The sequence below is a fragment of the Myotis yumanensis genome, unplaced genomic scaffold (genome assembly GCF_028538775.1).
Source record: "Myotis yumanensis isolate MYYU_CA2020_CCGP unplaced genomic scaffold, mMyoYum1.0.hap1 SCAF_2, whole genome shotgun sequence".
Taxonomy (NCBI): domain Eukaryota; kingdom Metazoa; phylum Chordata; class Mammalia; order Chiroptera; family Vespertilionidae; genus Myotis; species Myotis yumanensis.
Genome location: NW_027223753.1, coordinates 187,339,490 through 187,365,116, shown reverse-complemented (window position 1 = coordinate 187,365,116; position 25,627 = coordinate 187,339,490). Strand labels below are relative to the sequence as shown.

General features: G+C 37.3%; 1 protein-coding gene across 6 annotated transcripts in view; it reads right to left on the bottom strand.

Moving 5' to 3' along the window:
- The window catches only part of MECOM (MDS1 and EVI1 complex locus), a 578,899-nt gene that overhangs the window by 283,891 nt on the left and 269,381 nt on the right, over window positions 1-25,627 (bottom strand). For all 6 annotated transcript variants that reach the window (XM_070406852.1, XM_070406847.1, XM_070406849.1 and 3 more), the window contains exon 2: window positions 8,789-9,126. In XM_070406852.1, coding sequence (XP_070262953.1) covers window positions 8,789-9,126 — 338 coding nt within the window. The remainder of the gene's footprint in view (window positions 1-8,788; window positions 9,127-25,627) is intronic.

The following is a 25,627-nucleotide window of genomic DNA, read 5'->3' as shown; positions in this document are numbered from 1 at the left end:
TTAGATTCCAAAATGATCAATTAAAAACACTTAAAAAGGCATATGTATTTGTGTGTGCATGTGTGTGTGCCTGTGCATGTAAGGTTGTGCAGGGTGGGTTGTGAAGATACTGCTTCTATATCAGATGACAGCCGACAACTGACTTCCTAGGATTAGATTAAGTAGCACAAAGCAATTATTTCCTGTGCCTTGGGTAACATTTGACTGATGGAATAAAAGTCTGGTCTGAAAGCTGATGGGATACATGCTTAATAATTGGATCTGGAAGTAGTAGATATTGGGAGCAAGTGACATGATCAACAATCATAGAATAAACTTTTAAGTGTTCTTGACCTTGCTTGTCTTATTCCTGGTCACGAATGTCTCTCTGAGAAGATATCTCTGAGATATGCTCCTTTGGTCATAGGAGTTCTGATGGACCCAGCTATGGTGTGAGCTCCTAAGTCAGCGGTTCTCAACTTGTGGGTCGTGACCCCTTTGTCGGTCGAAGGACCCTTTCACAGGGGTCGCCTAAGACCATCCTGCATATCAGATATTTACATTACAATTCATAACAGTAGCAAAATTACAGTTATGAAGTAGCAACGAAAATAATTTTATGGTTGGATCACAACATGAGGAACTGTATTTAAAGGGCCAGAAGGTTGAGAACCACTGTCCTAAGTGAAGCAAGCTATTTCTGTATAATGTTTGCTCACCTTCTATCAGTACAAGCAAAAGTCTCTATATAACAAAGTTGTTGTCAAATTTCTTGTGCTGTACTAAAATCTTGTTATATCAACATGAAAGGAATAACAAATGAGAAGGTAGCTGTTGGTATCTATTTGCTACACACATGCGCGCGCGCATGTCTCTTTATCTTATTCTTTGTCATAATAATAGCTGACCACTTCCTGCTTTTGTGATTGTTTTCTTTTTCGGGGGCGGGGGGGGGGGGGGGCTTGAGAATCCTACTAATTATCATGGAGAAAATGTTCTTTAAAAGCATACAATATTTACCTATCTTCGGCTTCAGTTACTTCATGAAAAGTCAGAGCAAACATGAGGCTAGCATTTATTCACTGAATGTTCCTCTAACTGAAATACTAATTCATTTTTATAAATTCTTAGGCAGGATTAGTACTTTATCACAATTACTATATGATTCTGTCAGTGCAAATAAACTCTGAGAAGCTAAGATGCTATACTAATAAAAATTTTTATGTATTGCTCAAATTAAAGAGTGTGTAAATAACCTCAGTGTCTGCATGTCTCCACACTACCTGCTTATCATTATTGGAACAACTTCTCTCCGTAGTGCTGCACCGAACAAACTAGGGAACAGAGAACATGCACCAACTCTTTTATTCTAAGGCAGATTTGAATCAGTTATTTCCCGTTGCTTCCCACTGCTTCCTAACTTACACTCAAGCGAAAAGCTTAGAGAATAGAATATCTTTATGCTGTGGTCCCAACTAAGTATTCTAGAGTATGAAGCATTATAATGAACCTCTGCCCCTGGATAGACCAAATCTTAGAACCGATTGTGAGGTCTGTGTTACAAGGATCTTTCCTGAACATTTTTTTAAATTTTGAGCCCATTAGTTTTACTGTTGATTTAGTGACTAAAGGGAGAAGCAACAACCATGTAAGTATAGTATAGCAGCAAATAAATAATAACAAAAAACTCATTTTAGTCCATTTTGTGAGATATGCTAACGATTTAGATGAGGGTTCTTAATTGGAAGAAAATCACCCAATATTCTTTTGAAAAGTAAGTGGCTCACACAAAAATTTTAGTTGATCCCCAAGACAGACAGAGTAAAACAAAAGACTCCTGACACTTGGGGAACTTCTACAAATTTTCAATACCAGACTTTCCTACCTCACTGACAACACTTTGGAAGTACGAGAAGTTGTCAAAACAGCAATAGGAAGAGTTGACATGCTGAACTCTCCATCAGCACCTTTCATGGAAGAAAGTGTAAGCTGAGCAAGCTCCCTGGTGTTGAAAGAATGTAGGTGGGTGGGTTAAGGGGACTTCTGATCTCTTCTCAGAAAAGTGGGGTCTCTCTTGAGCCCAGGACAAAACTAGACATAGTTCCTGATACTTCGGGAGAGTAAACTTCTATTTTCTTTCAACAATCAGGGATTCTGTTTCTATAATCTATATATATAAAAGCCTAAGTGACCATTACCACCGAACGACTGGAACTGGTCACTATGACGTGTACTGACCACCAGGGGGCAGACGCTCATGCAGGAACTGCCCCCTGGTGGCCAGTGTGCTCCCTCAGCCAACCTCCCACAGCCAGCCAACCTCCCATGGTCCCTCCCCCTTTCAGCAGGCCCCATCTGGTGGCCAGCAGGCCCCATCCAGCAGCCAGCAGGCCCCCAGGGAGTGGGCAAGACAGCCCCAATAGGCCCTGATTGCTGGCCCGGCCTAGGGACCCCACCTGTGCATGAATTTTATGCACTAGGCCTCTAGTGTATGATGAAAGCACAAGATGAATAAAACAGACTGTATCCTCTTTTCTTGATTTCATTATATTCTAAGAGAATCTATAACCTCTTGGGCCCCAATAACGATCATGTTCAGGGTCATGTGAACTAAACCTCATGTCTTAACATTTTCTCAGTTTGTAACTTCTCACAAAGTAAAAATTGAATATCCAAACTATACTTTCCATCTTTTAATAATATTGCAAAAACATCATACTTTATAATGTAAGGTTTCATGGTAATATACATTTAGTATTAGATTACATTCCTCTTTCTTAATTACCCATTAAAAACACCCTTTTTGACACATGGTAGCCTTCTCCTCTCTTAGAATCAATTCATTTCAAAATTATTAAGACAAAGGTCCTCACTTCTTAGTTATCTAGCTCTAAGGACATGAAATTGGTCAAGGGTACTTGCTTTCTCATTAATGAATATATGCTTTTTCTCTGGAAAAAAAACAACAAACAGGTAAAATTCATTTTAGCCCAAGCAGACCGAAGGAGAAGTAGGGGGGCAATACTGCCATCAAAGATATCTGGTACATATCTCTAAAATCCCAAATTACCCATTTTTCTTGATTACCAAACATATTATTTGATGGTCAGCCTGCTGACTCTGAACCAGCTTGTTATGTTTCTTGAAATTACGATGCTGCTGTTGTTGTTTTAATGAATATTCCTGTTTCAGCTAACACATAGATTGCATGTTCCAATAAGTGAGGCATCACTGCAGAACTCAAAATCAAGCTTACAAACATGAGAACTATTTCTTTTTAAATGGGGAAGCACACCTTTACTATAATATCACATTTCAAGAGTTCATTGCTAAAACATAATGTATTGTCAAAGCACTGCATCAAAATTATTTAACGAACTTCTGACTCCAGTAAAAATCTCTTTCAACTAGTCCTTCCCTTCTATTTAACAGAACATAAGAGAAATTTACTGTCCACTCATGTCATTATTTTTCAGTGTCTGAATATGTGTGTATTTGAGGGGAAGAAAAGAAAAGCTAAATTCATATCTGGTATTTTAACTGATCAAAATAATCTGGAGGAATTCTGGGTAAGATGGATAAAATAGAGGGTTTGGCACATACTAGGTGCATTGTCAATTGACTTACATCTACCTGCAGAGTTTTATAATGACCAATGATAAATGTGCTAAATGATAATATTCAAAAGAAACAAAATTTCACAGTTTTTTCAATGACCTATCTCAGACTCTGAAAAAAATACACCACTCACATTACCCTTTGGCTTAAAAAGAAATTTATGAATCTCTCCTGAATCCTTGTTTTAATTGTTAATTAAGAAACAACCAGTGCTTCCTTTTCAAATAAACCCAGAGTCACATAATTAGACCATCCTGGAGATAATTGAATTTTGGGGAAATGAGAAATGGGAGAAAGAGAAATAAAATTTATAAAAATAAATAAATAAAATATAATTGGCCTTTGCCCTCTCTAATAACCCTGTGCCAGATCTTTATTTTAGCCAAGTTTTTGTTGTTGTTCACCTGTATTGAGCTCTTCTATCAGGAAGAAGGTTCTTTGGTAGGCTTTTAACACACAATGTCACATTTTACCTTATCATATCCCTAATTGGATAGGTACAATTATTATCACCATGTTACATGGAAGTAAGCTGAGGGATAGCAAATTAAGTAACTTTTTTCCAAATCACTCAACTAGCAGGGAGAATGTTGAGGAAGATCTCAGCCCAAGAATTTTCACTTCAGAATCCTGCTCCCCTCTGCTCTGTCAGGCGCTTCCCACATTATCACATAATGGTCATCTTCACAGGAAACATACCGGAAAACCCTCAACTTTAACCAACACATTTTTTATTATCATTCACTAACTAAATCTATTGTTCTAAACCTAAGACGTGTTCTATCACTACGTAATTACTTTCAGATGCTAGAGACAATCAAGTGCTCCCTAGTCTTTAAAGATCTTTTTGTTAGAAACGTGTCATACATGTATTGCAAGGTGGCAATCATTGCCAAGTTATTTTTAAAATTTCTCTTTATTAAATCAATATTAGTTTTGAAGAAATCACATATATGATATTTTCAATATCTATGCCTTATTTTCCTTAACTGTATATTTTGGTCTCTAAGCCATATTTTCAAAAATATCCTATTTCTTTATAATATAAACTTAAATGACTTTCAAAAAGTGCCTTTATGAGAAAATATATTTAACTTTTTAAACATTATTTAAATAGGGTTCAAAAAGGTGACCCCTAATTGCAATATTAACCTTGAGCTTTCTCTTTTAAAAACTTTTTTTAAAAAAAGACTACCATATCTCTTTACTTCATTTTAATTATAGAACAACTAATGATATGTGACAGTTATTATTGTCCCATTTGTCAAATAAAAGTGCAGGAATCAATTGATTTTAAGTTATTTTCCTACAATCACACAGTAGCAGCTGAGTTAAGATGAGTCTCCATGTCTAATATCGAGATTCTAGCCTTTTCCATAGACCTACCTCAGCCCCCACTCCTTGACTACTATATTCATTCATTCATTCATTCATTCATCCACTCATTTTCTTGTTAAATGTTTGTGTTATGGACTAATGTTTGAATCTTCCCCAACCCCCTGTGTTAAAGCCCTAACCCTCATTGTGACTGACTATATTAAGAAAGGGTCTTTAGGTGGTAATTAAGGATCAAGGAGGTCATATTGATGGGGTCCTGATCTAAGAGGAGCCAGAGAGAAGTGGGTCTCTCTCTCTCTCTCTCTCTCTCTCTCTCTCTCTCTCTCTCTCCCGCTCCGTGTGTGTTTTTGTGTGCATGCAGTACTTAGGAATGGCCATATGAAGATAGCAAGGAGGCAACCATCTCTAAGCCAGAAAGAGAGTCTTTAGCAGAAACCAAATCATCTGGAACCTTGATCTTGGACTCCCCAAGCCTCCATAATTGTGAGAAAATAAAATTCTGTTGATTAAGCCACTCAGTCTATAGTATTTTGTTGTAGCAACCTGAGCTGACTAATCCAGTCTAGTTTTTTCAGATAATGTAGTTAGCATTGGATAGTACCACAGAGTGAACTCCATCAAGACATTACACTTAAAGAATAAAACTATGCAAACTCTCAAAGATACTTCATTCTGTTAGGGAAGCTAGACAAATAATTTGGATGCTGTACAATGCTTTAAGGTCTTTAGTATATGGGTTTATCTGATATTATGGTGGGACAACATTTAAGCATTACTAAATTGTGACTAGAAAAGTCAGGGATAGTGTTATAGAAGAAGAGAACTTGAAGACTAAGTAGAAACTTCTAAGAATGGGAAGGAAAAGGAGGTTTCAACCAGGTGGGGAGACCAATGTGTGCAAAGAATGAAGGCTTGATAAAATATGGGAACTATGAACCAGACATGCTTCGTATGGGAAAGAGTAGAGTCAAAGATGATCCATTTTTTTGCTTGAGTAACTGGACATATGGTAATGCAATTTATTATACAGGAAATATACAAGGGGGGTAACTTTGTAGGAAGAAAAGAGCAAGGATAGTACTAGAGTGTAGATTGCCATGATTTGTTCAGTCCCAATAGACTTATTCTTGTAGGGAAACATTTAGTACAGAATCTGACACACAGTAGGTCCTCAATAATTTTTTGCTGAATCTGGATTTCCTCTGTTCATGTTTATTTTTCCTGGCCTAAGTCCTTTATTTTTGAAATCGAAGGAGTGTCAAAAGAGAGGTTATACTAGTTAATCACAATTATCTGCCTAACCAAATAGGAGGGAAATCAGCTACAGTTGAAGGCAAATATGACTCAAGAACAAGGAAAAATGAGCATTCAGGAGTAGGGTGAGATGCCTTTATAAAAGTGCCCTTGGTAACCAGGATTGGATTTTGTATTAACTAGGGTAAAATTTAAAAAAACAAAAAAACAAAAACCCTAAAGTCAAGAATTTCACTGCTTCTTCCATGGATAACAAGTTTGCCAAAAAGCATTTTGTTCATAATACAACTAGAGTAGAAAATCCACATTCTCAAAAGTGACAGTAACCATTAAAATGGTGAAGAAAACCACTAAATTGACAACTGAATTCCTGAGGAAGAGGGAGGCAATGGGTGATCTTAGCCAACGAGTCATAAACTACTTTTAGAGGTATCTTGAATTCCAAACAATAAAACATTACTCAGTTTTGACGTAAGGAAAAGAATCATTCCACATTTCTAGAAGTAGATATTTGCCCATGTATATATTGAAGACACTTTACTCCAATGAGAAAATAATTATAATTATTTTAAAATTTCCTGCCAAAACCGGTTTGGCTCAGTGGATAGAGCGTCGGCCTACGGACTGAAAGGTCCCAGGTTCGATTCCGGTCAAGGGCATGTACCTGGGTTGCGGGCACATCCCCAGTGGGAGATGTGTAGGAGGCAGCTGATCGATGTCTCTCTCCCATCGATGTTTCTAACTATCTATCTCTCTTCCTTCCTCTCTGTAAAAAATCAATAAAATATTTTTTAAAAAATAAAATAAAATAAAATAAAATTTCCTCTAGATGAAGAATTTCCTCCAAGTTCATCCTTTATCCCATAGGTATCTTGTCTAAAGAGGCAAGGCCCTGCATTTACCAACACTGTAATTGCAAAATAATTTCACTATTAAGCTTTGTTTTACTCCAAGCCTTCTGGATAATCTAGAGCAGGACTGCACTTGCTGTTTAACTCTAAAGATTTGTAATAAAAGTTTAATCAGTTACTTATTATTAGAATGTTTATAGACATTATTTTAAGGAGAACAATAATGACGTAAAGTTCTACGCATTTGGTTTAAAATGTATTCAACTCACATATCAGTTAATGCTACAGTGAGTTTTTAAAAAACTCTTATCAATATACGTGTCTAAAGCAATGTAGCTAAACTACAACTTTACCAGAGCTGCAGCTAAGGACAGAACTAAGAAAGGATTTCTGCCTTGTCCTCCTACCAAATCCAGATCTTAACTCTTGGCACTTCAGAATTTGAACAGAAATTGTAATTTTAGCATTTGAACAGGTATCACAAGGGGATATACATAAAGCAAAAGGACAACTATTTAAAATTAAGTCCTGGCATATTTATTTCCATTTAAAAAGCTGACCAGATCATCTACTAATGATCATGAATTTAAAAGAACACACCAAATAAATCTAGTTCATCCACTTTCTGTCTCACTGAAATACTGTAAAACCAAAGGTTAATCACACCTCCAAAAAACACTTCCTTGCTAATACAGAAATTGCCTACAAGTTTTCCAGATATTCAGATTTTCCAGAAATTATGATACTATGAATTAACCACAAAAGTTTTCAAGTTATAAAAAATAAACGGGAAGTATATATTCAGTATATATCTGCTGAGTATGTACAAAATTATAAACTCAGAAGAATGACATAGTTAGTTACCTGTCCTATGGGAATATAATTTACTTAGCTTTCATAATCAGACCATAACTGCTCATTGTTAGATATTGTCAGAGGGGTTCTGTGAAAAGTACAGCTGAAACTAGGGACTGATTTTCATATTGTTTTTTGCTATCCTTTTTATTCATGAATCATTTCAATTTGAATATAAAGAATCATCACAGAATGCAAAGCACTCACATTCTAGAAGCATGTAGAATCAAAGCAGGGTTATCAGGAGAGGCAAAATATATTAAAAGAACACAGAGCAAAATTAACCTGTAAAACCAAATCAAGTCAGCCACAAAATGGAGAAAACAAATGTTTCTCCAATCTTCCAAGCATCCCCTAAAGAAAATATGATAAACATGTCATATGGCCCAGCCAGCATGGCTCAGTTTGAGCATTGACCTGTGAACCAGGAGGTCATGGTTGGATTCCTGGTCAGGAGACAGCCAATCAATGATTCTCTCTCAACATTGATGTTCCTATCTCTCTCTTTCTCTCCCTTCTTCTCTGAAATCAAAACAAATATTAAAAAAACACACCATATGATGACGTTCATTTTCTTATGCCACATACTATCTGAATGGCCATATAATGTTTCCAAATATTAATTATGGAAACGATATTTGGGATGTTTTCCATTGGTACTATTCTTTGCCCATTCATTAGTTGAGTTCCTTTCTATCATACTCTATATACCTTTAAAACAACTCTTCTGTTTCTATCAAGAGGCGACACTGTAAGGGAGGTTCACTTTAAAGATCTATTTGAAGAACTTTTGCAACAAATGGAATTTGCTTATGTTATGTTACATTTTAAAAAGTAATCTCTTCTACACGCAGCTGAATGTGTATACATGTGATAACAAAATATATTCTTACCTCCCATCCATAACTGGGGTCTTTCAGGTTGGACCTCTGCTCTCCCACATAAGGCCCAAACTTTTCACCTGCTTCAATCTTCCTTTTGGTCCATATTCCTAGTCCCGCTCCAGGCATAGTTGACTCTCGAAGTTCAAACTCAGCAGGAATGGGAATGTCATCTGGGATGTATATGGGGGCCTTGTAAGGAGAGCCCTCCTTCGGCGTGAACGCTTCGCTGGACGTGGCTGGAGAGCATGGCTCTTGAAGATTGAGGGAGGGTGTGCTGGCTACGCCATCTGCATCTGGCATTTCTTCCAAAGGAATGTCAGGGTAACTGCCATAGACACACTCATTACCTGTGAACAAATAATAATTTCATGAATTCCTGCTAATTTAGAAGAAGAAAAAATCCCACAGCTAGGTCGTTCTTCTTTGAAAATAAAATAGGGAAGGACCATTGTTAATATAGGCCCGCATTAAAATCTGTTATTCACAGATGGGGGGGGGGTGGTATTGTTTCTTTGGTTCATCTGCAGTGAATCCATAAATCAAATGAATTACTATTCAACTGTCAATAATATTCTCATGGGCCAGTTCAATCCATGATCCATCTGGGAAACAATCAGCAATGTAATTATTGGTATGAATAAAGTAGAGATAAGAAATAAAACTGCGTGTACCTACCACCCTGCAAACCATCCCAGATTGGGACCTGATAGCATTTAAAAAATGTATTAGGAAATTGTATCATGCAGTAGTATCTTGGGCTGAATTGTAGGAGAATCGTCAAAGATTCCAAAGGCCGCCATGTGCAACAAGGCTTGACTTTGTGGCAGGATTATTTATTGGACTATTAATTTATGTTTGTTCTTTCTCTACTTTTCCTTTCCCATTTCAAACATACTGCCAAGCCCTTGGTATTTTCTTGCCCCAGTAACTTCCGCAGAGAAGATGATTAAAGTTACTTGAAGCTAGTGATTCCTCTGGGTATTGGTAAAAGTAAAAATCATTAAGGAAATTAGGTGAGCTTTCTAGAGGGGAAATGGGGAAGAAGGTGTCTTGGGTGCACCAAAAAGAGAGCATTTCCTGCAGACTGAGAAAGAGAAGAAATCGGAGGGTCTCTAAATGGAGCGGTCCCCTGGGGCAGATGCCAAGGCCATGGAGGGTACAGCAGGGTAAAGTAACTAGGAGTCTGGACACTCGGCACCAGGGCTCTGAGGTCTCCCCAAAGCAGCACCTCCCCCACACCTGAAGGAAAGGAATATACCATGTCAGACCTTAAGGTCTTTATGTAACTTCTTGAGGATAAAGGGAAATTATAAAGAATAATGACTAAGCTTGAATTTCCCACCAGTTTACCAGTTGAAGGGGATTTCAGCTACTTTTAAAGCAAATAAACATAGGGTTCTTGTCCACTCGGACTATGGACTAAGAATTACATGTGATTGATTTGATGTGTAGGCCTTTCCAGGGAGAACTAAGAAAAATGGGTAAAATTACAAGAAGGAATATTTCAATCAGAGCCACCCAAAGGTAAAATGAGTTGCCCTACGTTGCCATTGCAGGGGTTCTAATATAGCCTAGAACCAGAGCTACAAATGGTGTGGAGGAATTCTAGTCTCAGGTTGGTGACTAGAGTAGATGACTTAAGATTCTACCAAACCTGCAGTTCTATGAATTACTAAAGTCTTCCAAGATAGTTTATTGGGCAAGAGGGTGGAAAACCTGAGTTCTGGCCCCAATTCCTTCTCTGATTCTTTATGGAAGTTAAGTAACTATAACACAAAATAACAGTTGCCATCAAGTACTGCATCCTCTTAAAGCTTTCTAAAATGAAAATGATAGCACATGCAAAAGTATCTTTTGAAGGAAGTGCTTGGTTCTTGATTGAAACAATGAGATAATTCCATCTAAACCAAGCATAGAACTGAATTCCTATGGGATGTTTGTTCCCAAAATACAAACTCATTATCATTCAGGTTCCGTATATCCAAAATCATGCACATTATCCTCTGCCCTCAATCAAGTCTCCTGCCCACTTCCGTTAGGAATACTATTTTCCTTTAATTATCCATGCTCAGTATCCTAAAATAACATGGACATTTTCTCTCCTTCACCCTCCAAGCTATTCAGTCATTAAAGGCTGTCTATTCTTCTTGCATGATTTTCACCTTCATCCCATCTTTTCAATCCACATTTTCATTCCTGAATTTCTAACAGTTCTCTAACTGGGTCTCAGACCTCCAGGCTTTTTCCAGTATCCCTCGGCTCTGGGCCTGTACAATGCTGCTGGACTTAGGAATCTTCCTGGCACACATATTTCCCTGTGGTATGGCCTCCAATCATTCCCAGTGCCCAAAGGTAAACATCTAAAGTTCTTAAACTTAGAATAAAATCTCTCATTTTAAAACCATTGTCCCACTCGCTCAATAAGAGGCCCCAGGTGAGATAAGCTTAACCCCACTTTCCAAGCTCAGTGAATACTTTCTCTGTGGTTCTGCCTGCCCAGTTACCTATTTCTGCTCTCCTCTGCCCATCCAGCTTCTAGTCCGCCTCCCAGATCAAGTCCTAACTTGTCCCCTCACCATATCATTTAACACAACTTCCTTGAGTTGTTACATAATGTCTCTGCTTGGCCTGATGATCCCATAATGCTGTGCATTGCTACTTGGAGTTTAATGTGAATGATTCTCGGATTCCCAGCTATGAAACAAGGCCTTGCATGGAAGACTCAGAGCTCACACTTCTCCAAGAGTCAGAATTCCCCTGGTGAGCTGCATAAAGGTGCTTAGTAGATACTTATTAAATAGATAACTAACCTAACCATTTTATTAAACTATTAAACCAAATCAATATTTTTCTATCAAATATAGGAAACGATTTTGATCCTGAAAAGCACCTTTAATCCCATAGAAATGGGCCACAACAGATTACAAACTTTTCTCCAAACACAACTTCAAAAGAAACAATTCTAACAATGCCCCAAAGATACATTATCAAAGAAATACACTTCAGGGTCCAAACACCCTTGGTACACCCTTGAAAAAGTCTATCTTATTTTGTCCTTCAGGGAGCATTTGCACTTCAGCTGAAGAGCCAAAAGTTCACTAGCACTCTTGATACAGCTAAAAACATATTAAAGTATCTCTTTAGAATTGTAACATTTAACGACTACAAATGTGGAGTTACTTTATAGATTCTTAAAGGGATTTGTCACCCATTGTGAACATTTTGTTTCTCTCTGTAAATGAGTGCTATAAATTGGAAGCCACTTTGTAATCTGTAGACTTGTCCATTTAAGCAGCAGGAAACAAAAAGGCATCCAAATGAATAGAACTATTTCCTCTAGTAATTATCTATTCAAGGTCAGTAAAAATTCCCCTAGTTCCTCAAAGGGTTAAATCAGTCATACCATCAGTTCCAGCAAAGTGATCCCAAATCTTAAAAAAAAGGATAGAAACAAACCCATCTGGGCCCTCCCTCTGGCATAGCTGATCCATGACCTTTGAATTACCCATAAACTCTCCCAAAGCATAATTTAAATGAATGCATTTGGATTTCAATTCCTGTGGAGACAAAATACTTGTATGCCCAGGTTACTGTACAGAAGAATTTGAATGTAAAGCCTGAATGCAGTTCTGCTTACAATGGCAAAAATTTCTAATTAAACCTAAAGAGCAACTTATATAGGTCCAGAAAATCCAGGAGACAGACTCAGGGTCCTATTCATCCACATGTGGCATTAAATGTATATGCAAACTCAGGCTATTTGCTTTCAAACCACCTTTAATATAGTGTCATCAGAATTAAATATAAAAAGAATAAAAAAGAATTAAATATAAAAAGGGCTGTGGTGACAAAAAAAAAAGAAATATAAACCTGCTGAGTTTTATGTATCAAAACAGGAAACAATATTTTAATGTAATCTAGCATTATGAAATTTTCAACAGCAAATGCAGTTTCTCACACTGTGTTGGATATTTGCATAAACCAACATAAACTCATGCATTCATGTATGTTACTCAAGAACTACCCCAAAAGCTGGTAAAACATTTCATCTAAATGATAAACTACCTCAATTATCATATCTCCATTAAATCTGTGTTATTGGAGAAAAAATGGTAGTTCCTCTCCCTGAGCTATAGCTACAGTTAATTAAAGCATTGCTCAAATATCACACTGACAGATTGGGCACATTTACAATAGGTAAGTATCAGGTAATAAATGTTATATACATCAGTGGTCCATAAAGATAAATAACCCTTGTAACTTCTTGAAGCTGAGCTGCCTGCTACTGGAATTTGTTTCATGCATCCTTTAGGTGTCATTAACTGAGTGAGGACAGAAAGACAATTTTATTGTTGGATTTGAGGCAAATGACTTGAGAAAAGAGCTTGGAAATCAACCTCTTCAATTCAAATTTTAAATGTTCTAATATCCCCAGAGACCCAAGAGGAGCACATACTTGGATTAGATTATATGTCTTTCTATGACTCTTGGAATAACATAGGTTCCCACTTGAGGTGACTTCCATTTTGAAAACAAAATCAGAATCTGCAAAGAGGAAATTTCAGAAATAATATAGATAATAATAACTGCTTTTATAACTGTATCTATATTTTCTCATTTTTAAAAATACATTCTTATTGATTTCAGAGAGAGAGGGGGAGAGAGAGAGAGACATCAATGATGAGAGAGAATCATTGATCAGCTGCCTCCTGCACACTCCATACTAGGGATGGAGCCCACAACCTGGACATGTGCCCTGACCAGGAATCAGACTGTGGCCTCCTGGTTCATAGGTCAACACTCAACCACTGAGTCATGTTTTATTTTCTCATTTTGACACTCACAACCCAGTGAGAAAACATGGTGAGAAGCGTAACCTTCCATCTTGCGAATCTGGAAGCTGACACTCAGGGATGCTAAACAGTATAGCCAAAGTCAACGGAGTCTAGCCTCAGGTGTCCAAACCCAGTCCTCCCTTTTACCCTTAGGCAGCCTTTTAAAAAATATATTATTTAAAGTTGGTTTATTTGTTTGTTTTCCAAATTGTGACCATGTTACATGAATACTTTGTTTTTCTGTCTCTTCACTTGATATGTTATTATGAACACTTCCTTATGTTTCAAAAAATATTTTCAAAACTAAATTTAATTACTGCATAATATTCCATTGTATGAATCCACAATAACGGAACTACTTCCATAGCATTTATTTTTGTTGCTTCTAATTTTCTGATAATTATAAATACCACTGAAAGAAACATTCTTTCATATAAATATTTGTATTTATCCATTTTAATTTCCTTAGGTTAGATTCCTATAAGAAAGCTCACTGAATATTAACAGATTGCTTTTGGGGGGTGTATACCAACTTATACTCCTACCAACTGCATTGGCATTTACTATTATGTCTTGTTTTGAAAATTTATTAGCACAATGGAAAAGATTATACATTTATTCTGGCTTTAATTCACATCTTAGTGGTTAATGAGACTAAATATTTTTTTCATTCATATTTCTTCTTTTGCAAATTATTTGTTGTTTTTGTCCTTTTTAATTGGGCTTTTATTGGTCTGTTGTATTAATAATAATAAAAATTAACCTTTTGATATAACTTTTGCTACTTTCTACAGTAAATCATTTATCCTTTGGTTTTTTAATGAGGTTTTTGTTGTATAAAATTTTTTACTTTTATGGAATAAACCGTATTTTTCCTTTGTGATTTTCCTCTTAGAAAGTCCTTACCTATCCTAAGAGGGAAAAGAGAAGATTCTCTTATATTTTCTTTGAGTTTCACAGTTGCTTTTCTACCAACCTTGGATCTCCAATGATTTACTGCTGAGTGAAAAGCAGAGAAAAATGATTTCATTTATTTGAGCTCCTGTGAGCGGCAAGCTAGGAGAAAAAAGCCATTTCACTCGTAATTCTTTGGTTCTTATTTGCAAGGCTGGCCTAAAATGCCTTCTCTTTTTGTGGGTTTTATATAACTCACCATTTGTTTCACTTGGCTTCTCTGCCTAGTTTAACTGCAAATCTTCTGGGCAGATGCCATTCAAAATCCTGAGTTTCACCATTAATAGCAATTCAGTACCCGTCATAATACTTATCACTCAGCATTATCATTAATGGTACTAACATAAATATTTTTCTTTCTACTCTTCACATTAGTTCATTGATAGAAAATATTTAACAACTAAACAGAGTTTAATACTAATATTAAAAGCATAGATGGGTGGGTAGTGTGACAATAAAGCAAGGCTGATTCCTGTAGGCACTAAGCAAGAAATCAGTTCTTTATACTCAGCTGTCTACACATATGCATATAAAACATCCTCCCAATGCACACACTGTGCATTTGCTGTGTGTGTGTGTGTGTGTGTGTGTGTGTGTGTGTGTGTGTAATAGCTCACTAATCTTAAAAATAGGCTGAGACAGAAACATGGTTTGAGATCTCAGGCAGACTGGTTGAGATCATAAGTACAAGAAACAACTGCCAGGAGGAGACCAGCTAGGGAATTGAACAGATTAGGTAACTCAGAAATTTAGACATTTCCCCCCATTATGTTCCTCATTGCAGTTTTGTAATAAAAACATGAGCAAACTTCAAAGGAAGCTCTGTAGTAAAGGTTAATTGCTACTAAAGAAGAGGGTGGGCCCGAGCGCCAGTACTTTGTGCCCAACTTGCAAGCAGACAGGAAGGATTACACGTGGCTGCGAGCTGAGGATGCGTGCCCAGCTCCAGGAGGAGAGGAGGAGCTGCCAAACCTCAAGCCCCACCAGGGACCTCCTGGTAGGACGTGAGCACATGAACACGAGTCCATGAGTCGGTGCCTGCTAATGATGGGGCAGGGAAGGGAGGGGGAAGACATCAATTTCCTTCCCAAATTCAAACCGGACGTGCTCTTCTTCCCTTGTTAGGACAATTCCAGAGCGGTGACAGCAGCCTGTTTGTGAGAAGGCAGAAGACCTCAGGAACCAGCTCTGCGCACCAGCAACAAAGCCAATAAACGCATGCTGGGCTGGGGGGAAAGGGTGGAGCCCATCAAGCCAGACACACAAACAGAACAAAGAAGGAGGCTCTGAACTGGCCAGCAGAATATTCTGTGAGAATGGCCCCAAGATAATGACATTTAAGATCCCAAAGAAAGGAAGAAAGGAAACTAGGAAAAGTAAGCAAAATGAATTTCCAGAAAACCAACTTCAAGTGGATTCGAAGGACTGTCGTAAGGGTCCAGAGGCACAGGCTTACACAACCGAGGCATCTATGGAAATGAGAAGCTGCTGACGGACATGGTCTTCAGAAAGTGCTGCCTCCAGAGAGAGGTGAGAAGAAAATAGGCCTCCGTGGATCCTTTGACACTAAACTGCACTTATAGACTCCATGTCCCTAGAGACCATTATTTTTGTGGACTAGTCTATCAACATGGCTTGGTACATGGAATTTTTTTTAATGACCTTTTAGGCTTCCTTGCATCTCTAGTATTTGCTACTTCCTGGTGCCAGGCTATTCCACCTCTTCCTTATGGAACTTTTCCTCCCAGGATCTCCCAAAAGCATGTCACTTATGGGCTGTCAAGAAGCCCTGAAGTGTATGGAAGAGTGTGGAGAGACAAACAAGGGAGATACCAAGGACTATCACATGAACTGAAAGTAAGGGGCCAAATCAATGAGCAAACATTTGTCTTTCTCCTAGGATGTGGTCTATTTCTTGCTTGTTCTGTGGCTTTTCAATCTGGTTCAGCATTTCTCCACCCTCCTAGGGATTTCACAGACAGTTCACTAAACAAACATGGTTTGCGACTTAAGCTGGTGGCTTCGAAGCTATTCTGAAATGCTTTTGACCACTTGCAAGAGTTCTTCTACAGAGGCGGCACTAAGCTTTTTTTAAAATGGTTATGGAAATACATTCCCAGAAATTCATAGTTAAAGTACCAGTAAAGCCCTTTGGTATCTATGTACAGAATCTGAAACAGCTAAAATAAGGACGTTCAATCTCTGTGAGTCCTACTCCCAAGGGAAAACATGACCTGGTTAATGTTTGGCTTATTCTGTTGTTAGGGAGCCAGGATCACCAATACCCACTGGAGTGACCAGGTAAGAACAGACTTATCATATATCAGATAGTGTTTCTTTTCCATTATGACGACGTGCCTTGACTTTCTGTTAGTAATACACGTTTTTAAGAGACTTCTGGCACCCTTTGACCTGATGGCTTTTACTCATAAGCTTTTTATTTCCCCAAAGTGATTTTCTTTCAGATTCATTTAGAGTAAAATAGAAATGCCCTGAGATTATGCCGCAGCAGACTGGGTGGTGGCTCCTCAGGCAGTCTGAAATGACCAGAGTACAGCCTTTCAGTATTCAAACCCTATCTACAGTAATTATTTGCCAGCGTATCTAAAAGAAGGCAGGCATTTCCTGTTGCACACAAATGGGACACTCTTATCTAAATTACTGTTTAAACAGGTATTTAAGAAAAGACTATCACAGGCAGGAATTTACTGATGACGGAACACATTAGTTTAGGGCTGGACACATTCGTTGAGGACTAACCATTGTCAGGAAAGGAAGCATGTCCGCATCAGGAAGGTATAGAGAATATTTTACAGCTCCCATATGGGTCAAGATGGGGATTGTAAACTATGCCACTTGCATTTGGGTCCAGCAGGAGTGGCATAAGCCCTGGCATAGCAGTCTGGATCCAGTAATATGTCTCCAGTGCCCAGAGTAACCTTTAGAGTCAGAGTTTGAGAGTCCCTGCTTCCCTATCCATAAAATTAGCCCACGCACAAGTTCAGCCCCGGGTCCACCCCACTCAAATAATCCCAGTTCTATGCAATGAAATCCAAAGGAGGGTCAAGGTTTGAGATCTCAGGCAGACTGGTTGAGATCATAAGTACAAGAAACAAGTACCCATCATAATACTTATCTGCCATCTCTGTAGAAGAACTTTTTTTTTAAAAAAAAAAAAGTATATAATGTAAAGAAAATCCATGGGATAGGAGAGATACCTGAAGTCGATGGAATAATTACATCAGGATTTAATAAGCTTTGTGCTGTTGTTGCTTTGCTGCCATTGTTGTTATATTAATAGATTTACTTCATTCAACTTTTTATATGCATCATCACTATTAAATCTTAGCAAGACTTTTATATGCAAAAAAAAAGTCTTGCATGGGGGGGTCACAAGACTGGTGTATCAAAAACTTAGAAAATATATTTCCTGGAAAGACACTGAGAATCGGTTTCATCTCTCCCAACGTGTAACCTAGGAGAGACTGTACTCTGGCTGCCTAACTCTGCTCTAACCAGTGAAACTGGAATTTATCCCCAGTAGAGGCTTATAAAACTGGGCTGTTATTCTCACATTAAGTAGACTGCCCTCTGGTGAGGACTGTGGTTTACGTGTGGGCAGAATGTGTGGTTTACTACCTCTAATTTGTTTATGTTGTTGATGGTGGTTTCAGAAGAAAGCTGCAGCTCTTCACATGCTAAAGAGTGACCTGATTTGCTTCCTTACAAATAAGTGTTTAAAGGGGGGAGGGGAGCATGAGGGCTCATTAATGTGCCCCTGCTAATGGAGGAGCAACTGGGATCCCTTTGACCACAGCTCTGCTTCCTTCAGCTCTGCACGTGAAATGAGAGCCCCAACTTGCTTATTGTAATTACCTAAGTGTGGCTTGGTGGCTTTTGGCAGAGGTCCTTCCTGCCTCCGAAGGACAGACCAAAACTCAAAAGCTACAAGTTAAAGGAAGGAGAGGGGGAATGTGCGTTTTGTAGCAAGGAAGCTGAATTCTAATAGTCACTGGGTGAAAATATTCAAAACAACCCCCAAAAGGTGAAGATCAAAAAGTAAATGAGATTTTTGCTCTACTTTCTATCACATAGTACACAAAGGTAGGCGTGCAGGAGAACTGAATAAACAGTGTAAATGTAAGTTCAAATGCATTCTCACAGCTGACTTGATGCAGGCCTTTTCTCACTGCTACAAAACAGAAGAGCTTTCTCATGGCCAGGAGTCCTCCATAAAGAAAAGAAAATAATTATGCGTGTCTGGCAGAAGAGGGAGTTGTAGCAATGGCCTGCTGATAAAATGGAATGTGAACAAGCAATAGAACACTAACCTAACCACACTCTTGCTTTGATAAGGACCAGAGAGTGTGCAAAAAATTTTTACTAGAGTCTCAAAATTAGGTTTTATTTGAAAATGAACAATGGTCCTTGTTCTCTATAAGGCGTGGTAATAGAAACAGTGACTTCTGATCTTCAAGTCATTCTGTGAAAAAAGTTCCTTGATTTGTTTAATGTCAGCACAGACTCTGGCTCCATTGCAAATACAGTGTCTTCAGTGTAAAATAAATTTAGATGGTTCCAAGGAGTGCAATTTTCTGCTCCCATTCCAAGCTCTAAAGACCCTCATATTGAGTTTCCCAACACTACATCATAGTAAACATAAAATCATTCAAAACCATGGGGATAGAAGGAATGTCATTGAAAAACATAAAAGGAAGGTGTGTGTTTTTTTTAAATTTTTGAGAAAACATTATACACTTTGATAAAAAAATGTTTTTAGAAAAATATGAACAGATGTGCTATGCATATATGTATACATACACTAAATAGCACTTATGATTTAAAACGGGGTAATTTCAACATTGCTAAGTGGTAACACAAGCTAGGTATTTAAGGGAATGATATAATATGACAACTTCATAGACTACCAAACTATGTACGGTCTCTGGAAATTGTCATTATCAACATGTACAATAACTAGTAGCATTGGGTGCTCTGTACAGTATCCTTCATGTCTAATTGAGTCACACAGTCTAAGACACTTGACGGGCACCAGGCACTGCCTCCTAATGAGAACTGACTTTTAAAGAAAGGCATTCAGGGCCTCTTCTATATAAATTACTATCGTTTGCAGCAAGAGAGGATTATAAATGTTTGCTGGCAAAAACTAAATTTATTTACAAACTGGGTCTAATTTATTTATGACTCCAATACAATCAACTTTTGTCGAAATATTTATGTTATCTGTACTTCTGCCTCACTAAACTCTACCACAATCATAAACACTGTTGAAAAATTATTTGCAGTTAGCAGGATTTAAACTACCCATTATATCACCAGCTAGTGCCAGTAAACTTTTGCACTGGTTGATAAAGTTTCCTCTGTGGAATAAATATACACTTGACTTTCCAAATCTTTGGTGGGCTCCATACAATGAAAAGTGAAGTATTAAACAGATGCCCCAGACTTGACTGGTTTTGTGTGAATGCTTCAATTACACATTCTAATTCAAATTTTGTGGATACACTACAAAAGTGTAGTCTCTGATAGCACTAAAAGGGGAATTAGATGACAAATGTTGGGGCTATATCGTCTTTGCCAAAGATGCTACTTCTCAGACCTATTCACTTACCCATTCCAAAACATTTATCTGGTACGATGTTGTACCTGGAACTGTACAAATTGCTAATGCTAGATACAGACATAAATAAGATCAAGTTCCTGCCTCACCTGGCTTAGAGTCGAGTCGTGAAGATAGAGATGTTAACAGTACGTGGCAATGCAATAAAATAAGTTCTAGGATGAGTTAGGAAGAGTGAAGACTGTTGAGAGTTGGGTATAAACAACTGCATTGGGCATGCCCATATTATAGAAACCCCTAGCCTTAGGTTAACAAAATCTATATATGTGCTAACTTAACTAAAACTTATTTAAATTCTTGATAGAAATGCATTTGTAGTTCACATTTATTTCTGAGTACCCCCAAATTCTTCACAGCAACATGAGCATCAAAATAGGGATGATTTACTCCCACTGCTTCTAAAACCAGCAGATTCTAAAACCACGTTGCCCACATTTCCATTACAAAATAAGCCAGGAGCAAACTGCTTGGAGAAGTGGTGGCTTCCCTTTCATGTAACTAGTAAGAATGCATTTCTGCTTGGTCTGTTTCAGTGACAAAAACTAAAAGTTCTACTGTGAAGCAGGTAGGGCTGCCATGATGCCAATGAATCTCACCAACCTGACCCAAACCACAACATCTACCCTCCTTCCAGTTTGAATGAAAAGTTGTGCCAAACAAACCAGAGACAGTTCTGGTTGACCTCAGAACCGTGCTGTATTCAGAGGGAAGACTGGCCAGATCATTCTGGAACCTCCCCATCTAAAGCAAGAATCATCGGAAGACATGGTAGTACTACTGATTTCTGATATCCCACAAGTTTCAAAAATATAATGGTCCTTTCCTAAATAATATCTACATGTGCCTCTGATAGTCAAAGTAATGTAACCAAAAGCCAAAGTAGCAAAGCAAATTTCAAGAGCTGTATTTACATAGTGAAAAAAGAATCTCAGAAAAATGAGCTATTTATTCAACAAGGTGCTTTGTAAAAAGGAATGCCAAAAATCCAAATATTTGCAACTTCATTTAGTAGTATATGCATAAAATATATTGCTGCCCTGTTTTATCAACATTATATAGAATAAGTCATTTAAACCCAGATATTATGCTCCACAATAAAAAAAAATCTCAGCGATTTTGTTTTGTGCTTTTGCTTATCATTTTATGGATTTTTTCTAATAAATCTTTTTTAACAAACTGCTTGCTTTTAATAGGTTATAGCTATGCTAGTTAAGTAAAATCTTTTCGTATCATGTTGCTAAAACTTTAAGATAATTGATTGAAATACCCGTTTTTCATAACACTGTAGAATCTCAAAGCTAAAGAATCCAGAAAATTATCAGTTTACTAACCTAAACATCTAAGATGCTTGCTGATTCAATTATATTGTGGATCAATATATGTAAACCTATGTAAACTATGACTGCTTGAGAGAAAAAAATGGAAATGTTTTAATTCTATCAAAAGTATATAATGTTGCCCTGACCAGTTTGGCTCAGTGGATAGAGCGTTGGCCTGCAGAGTGAAGGGTCCCAGGTTCGATTCTGGTCAAGGGCATGTACCTTGGTTGCGGGCACATCCCCAGTAGGGGCTGTGCAGGAAGCAGCTGATCGATGTTTCTCTCTCATTGATGTTTCTAACTCTCTACCCCTCTCCCTTTCTCTCTGTAAAAAAGCAATAAAATATATTTTTAAAAAAGTATATAATGTAAAGAAAATCCATGGGATAGGAGAGATACCTGAAGTCGATGGAATAATTACATCATGACTTAATGAGCTTTGTGCTGTTGTTGCTTTTGTTGTTTTGCTGCCATTGTTGTTATATTAATAGATTTACTTCATTCAACTTTTTATATGCATCATCACTATTAAATCTTAGCAAGACTTTTATATGCAAAGCACCATGGGGGGTCACTAAGAAGAATAAAGTGAAATTGCTGATTTCAAAGGACTTACAATCCAGTCAGAGAGATAAGTGCCCAGGAAGAATGAACTTGAATAATATAAAGCTCCACTGCATACACTCAAGTGAATGACAAAGAAAACAAGACTACAATATTCAGCAGTAAAAGGGATATTCTTCTTTAAGAGAAAACTGAAGGGGAAGATGGCTAGAAATTCTACTTGTGATGAAGACAGGTAATCGAAAGGATTGTGAAACAAAAGGTTATAGACTGCGGCTGAGCCTTGGCGAGGTAATGACTTTTAATTGGATTGAGTTTATCATATTTGCAGAGGTAGAACAGACACAGAAGAAAGGATTAGAGTGATTTCCACTTTCCATTATTTGGCATAATGAGAAAACAGAGGGTGGTCCACATCCCTTGTCCATATTATGAGCCATGGGAGATGCTTAACATGTCAGTTTGGGGTAGCATTGAGGGCTCCAAAATAAACACATTTATTTGGACATAGTTAAGTCAAAATAAGTCACCTGGAAAAAAAAGTTACAGGTCATTAATTTATATAGTACAAAGGATTTATGAATTTTAAAATTAATGCTCCTGGATCTCTATACCATTTCACACAGTAAGGTAAATCTGCATTTTTCTTCAAAGTTTAGCTAGCTTAAAGTGTCAAATGAAAATACTTGGCTGAAGAAAAACCAGCTGAGCAGACTCTCTTCTAGTGGAAAAGAAGCACATTATAAATTCTTCCAAGAAACAGTGTTATATACCTCAAGTAAAAACACACACGTAAAACCAGCAAACAAAAACTTGTATAAATATGTGTTGAGTCATAACAGGGTCATGTGGTGGCACACCTCAAATTCAAGTGAGCCCTCTCGGCAAAGCTTATTAAAGTATACCTCTACCAAACCATCACTGACTATAAGGTGATGAGGGCAGGGAGCATGGGTGTCTGTTTATTGCAGAATCCCCAGAATCCAGAAAAGTTTCTAGCTTGTAATAATAATTCAGTGTGTGATTGTTGACTTGAAAACATCAGGCCAAAGCAAGGCAATTGTACTGGAAGTAATGAGAGGTATCTCCTTTTCCTTCTCTAACTTGGGAAATTTTAACATAAATGTGCCAATGGCATCACATATATTGTGCCTTCAGTCTGTTTGAGGATACAGTAAAAATGCTCTACTTAAGAAAGGAAAAGTACAAGCTGAATATATACATGCTTGTGCACACATGCATACACACACACATACACACACACGCACACTCCAAATACTCAACATGCTAATAGATGAATTTTAACCAAATGGCATCAATTCAGAGCTTCTAACATGTCCTCCTCATATTTCAACCTCTTCAAATATCTTTGTTATAAAAGGAATAAAAATAGACAAAAAAATCTTTATATGGGTAGCCCATATTTTTGTCCTTTTCTCAAGATTTTTACTGAATCCTCCAGGAAGGGTGATTGGTAAATCAATATCATTATGGCCAACTAAATTTAATTCCACCAGCATTTCCTACAGCGCCTGCTATGAACCAGCCATATCTTGTAGGTTGTACAATGTGAGCTTCATGAGGGTAGGGACTCTGCCAGCTGCATCCTCAGCAATAAATGTAGAGTCTGGCATAGAGTATATGTTCAATAAATACTTATTAAACTAATAAATAAATATAGGAATGGATAAATGCAGATGAGCCTTAAAGGAATCCAGAGACTAGAGCAGCTATCCCAAACCAGGCTGTGCATCCAAATCTCATATGGAGCTTATTTTAAAAAATACAAATTCTGTGGCATTTCTAGAACTAGCAATAAAGAATCCTTACATATATATAGTAGGTCCTCAGGTTACCTCCGAGATCCATAATGCGATTTTCGCCGTTAAGTCAGAACTCACCTGCATAAGCACCTATGTCACTCACATGGAGCACATACACAGCAGTAATGAAGTGAAACAGTAAAAAAATTTAAAAGAAAGATAATTCCTGACCTTTACTTGTGGTAAATAAATCATAAAAAACATAAAGCACATATGTACATACGTGAGATGACGGAATGTTTTTATATATAAATAAATGGGAGATGGTGACATAACCACGAAATGACGTATGTCAAGTCTGATATAACCTGAGGACTGCCTATATATATCAAAATCATCCTTCATAACATCTCCACCTTTTTGTTCTACAATCTCAACCCCCAATATCACAAATAAATTCACACATTTATTTGGACATAGTTAAGTCAGATAATGTGCAAACTGCAGACCCAAGCCAATTCCTGTTTAAACCAAAACACTTTACCTAACTAGTTATGTGAGCCTAGAAAGCCCCTTAATCTCTTTTAGCCTCAGTTTCTTTATTCATATCTGATTTTTGTCCAACATGGTAGCCACTAGACACGTGAGGCAATTGAGCATTTGAAATGTGGCTACTTCAAATTGAGATATGCTGTAAGTTTAAAATTATATACCTAATTTTTAAAACTTGGCACACAAAAAATGTCAAATATATAATAATTTTTATATTGATTATCTACTGAAATGATACAATTTTGAATATAATGAGTTAAATAAAATATGTTAGTACAATTAATTATACCTGTTTCTTTTTACCTCTTTAATTGGCTATCCAAAAATTTAAAATTTATATTAATGGCTCACATTTCTATTTCTATGAGACAACACTCTTTTTTAAAATACTTATGACATAAAACTGTAATAACAATCAAAAGAACTAAAGCATTTGAGCATCTTCTGTAAACTTTAGAAGAAAATACAAATGCCATTATCATTATTATTAGAAAATGTTCTCAGTCCTCTAGGTCTTGGGTGACAGCTCTTAAAGGTCAGTGTCTTTCAGGTACAACAAAAGGTGATGAAATGGTTCACAAACAATTCATTCTCTACCACTCCCTTGTCAATAAATCTCTCAATAAACACTTGTTGAAACCAAATGTAAAGAAAGATCACTGTGATCACTGACATGGTATAAAAAGATGAGCTCATTCCAGAATGCTCCCCTGCCAAGATTTCTATGATGATGCAGGAAATAGCCTGGACTTAATAAGGCTGGAGGAAGGTTTATATTTGAAAGAGGCATTATTGGCCAATGAACAATAAGTAGTATTTTATGATGGGAAATGATCAGTTTTTTCCATGATTTCAGCCCAAGATTCGAAGGAGAAGAAAAAAAAAGTCTTGGGATTCATCATTTATCTCTTTATCTCTTGGATAGAGCAGTTTAATCCCCCCATCCCTCCACACACACACACACACACAAATATCCCATTCCATTGCTTCAAAAGAGGGTGTGCCTCAAAACACCTGGCAGATAGAAGAACACGACAAACTTTCTAGCTGCCTTTCCATTACTGTGGTATAGTCAGCGAATCTCCAAAACACCTCCTAGGTCTAGGCTGATGGATGGAGATAGAGACAGGTACTCCCAGGCTGTACCTACTTACACTACCTTAATAACATATATAAGAGTTTGAAGAAGTTCAGTAGGTAGGGAGACAGGCAAACCCACCG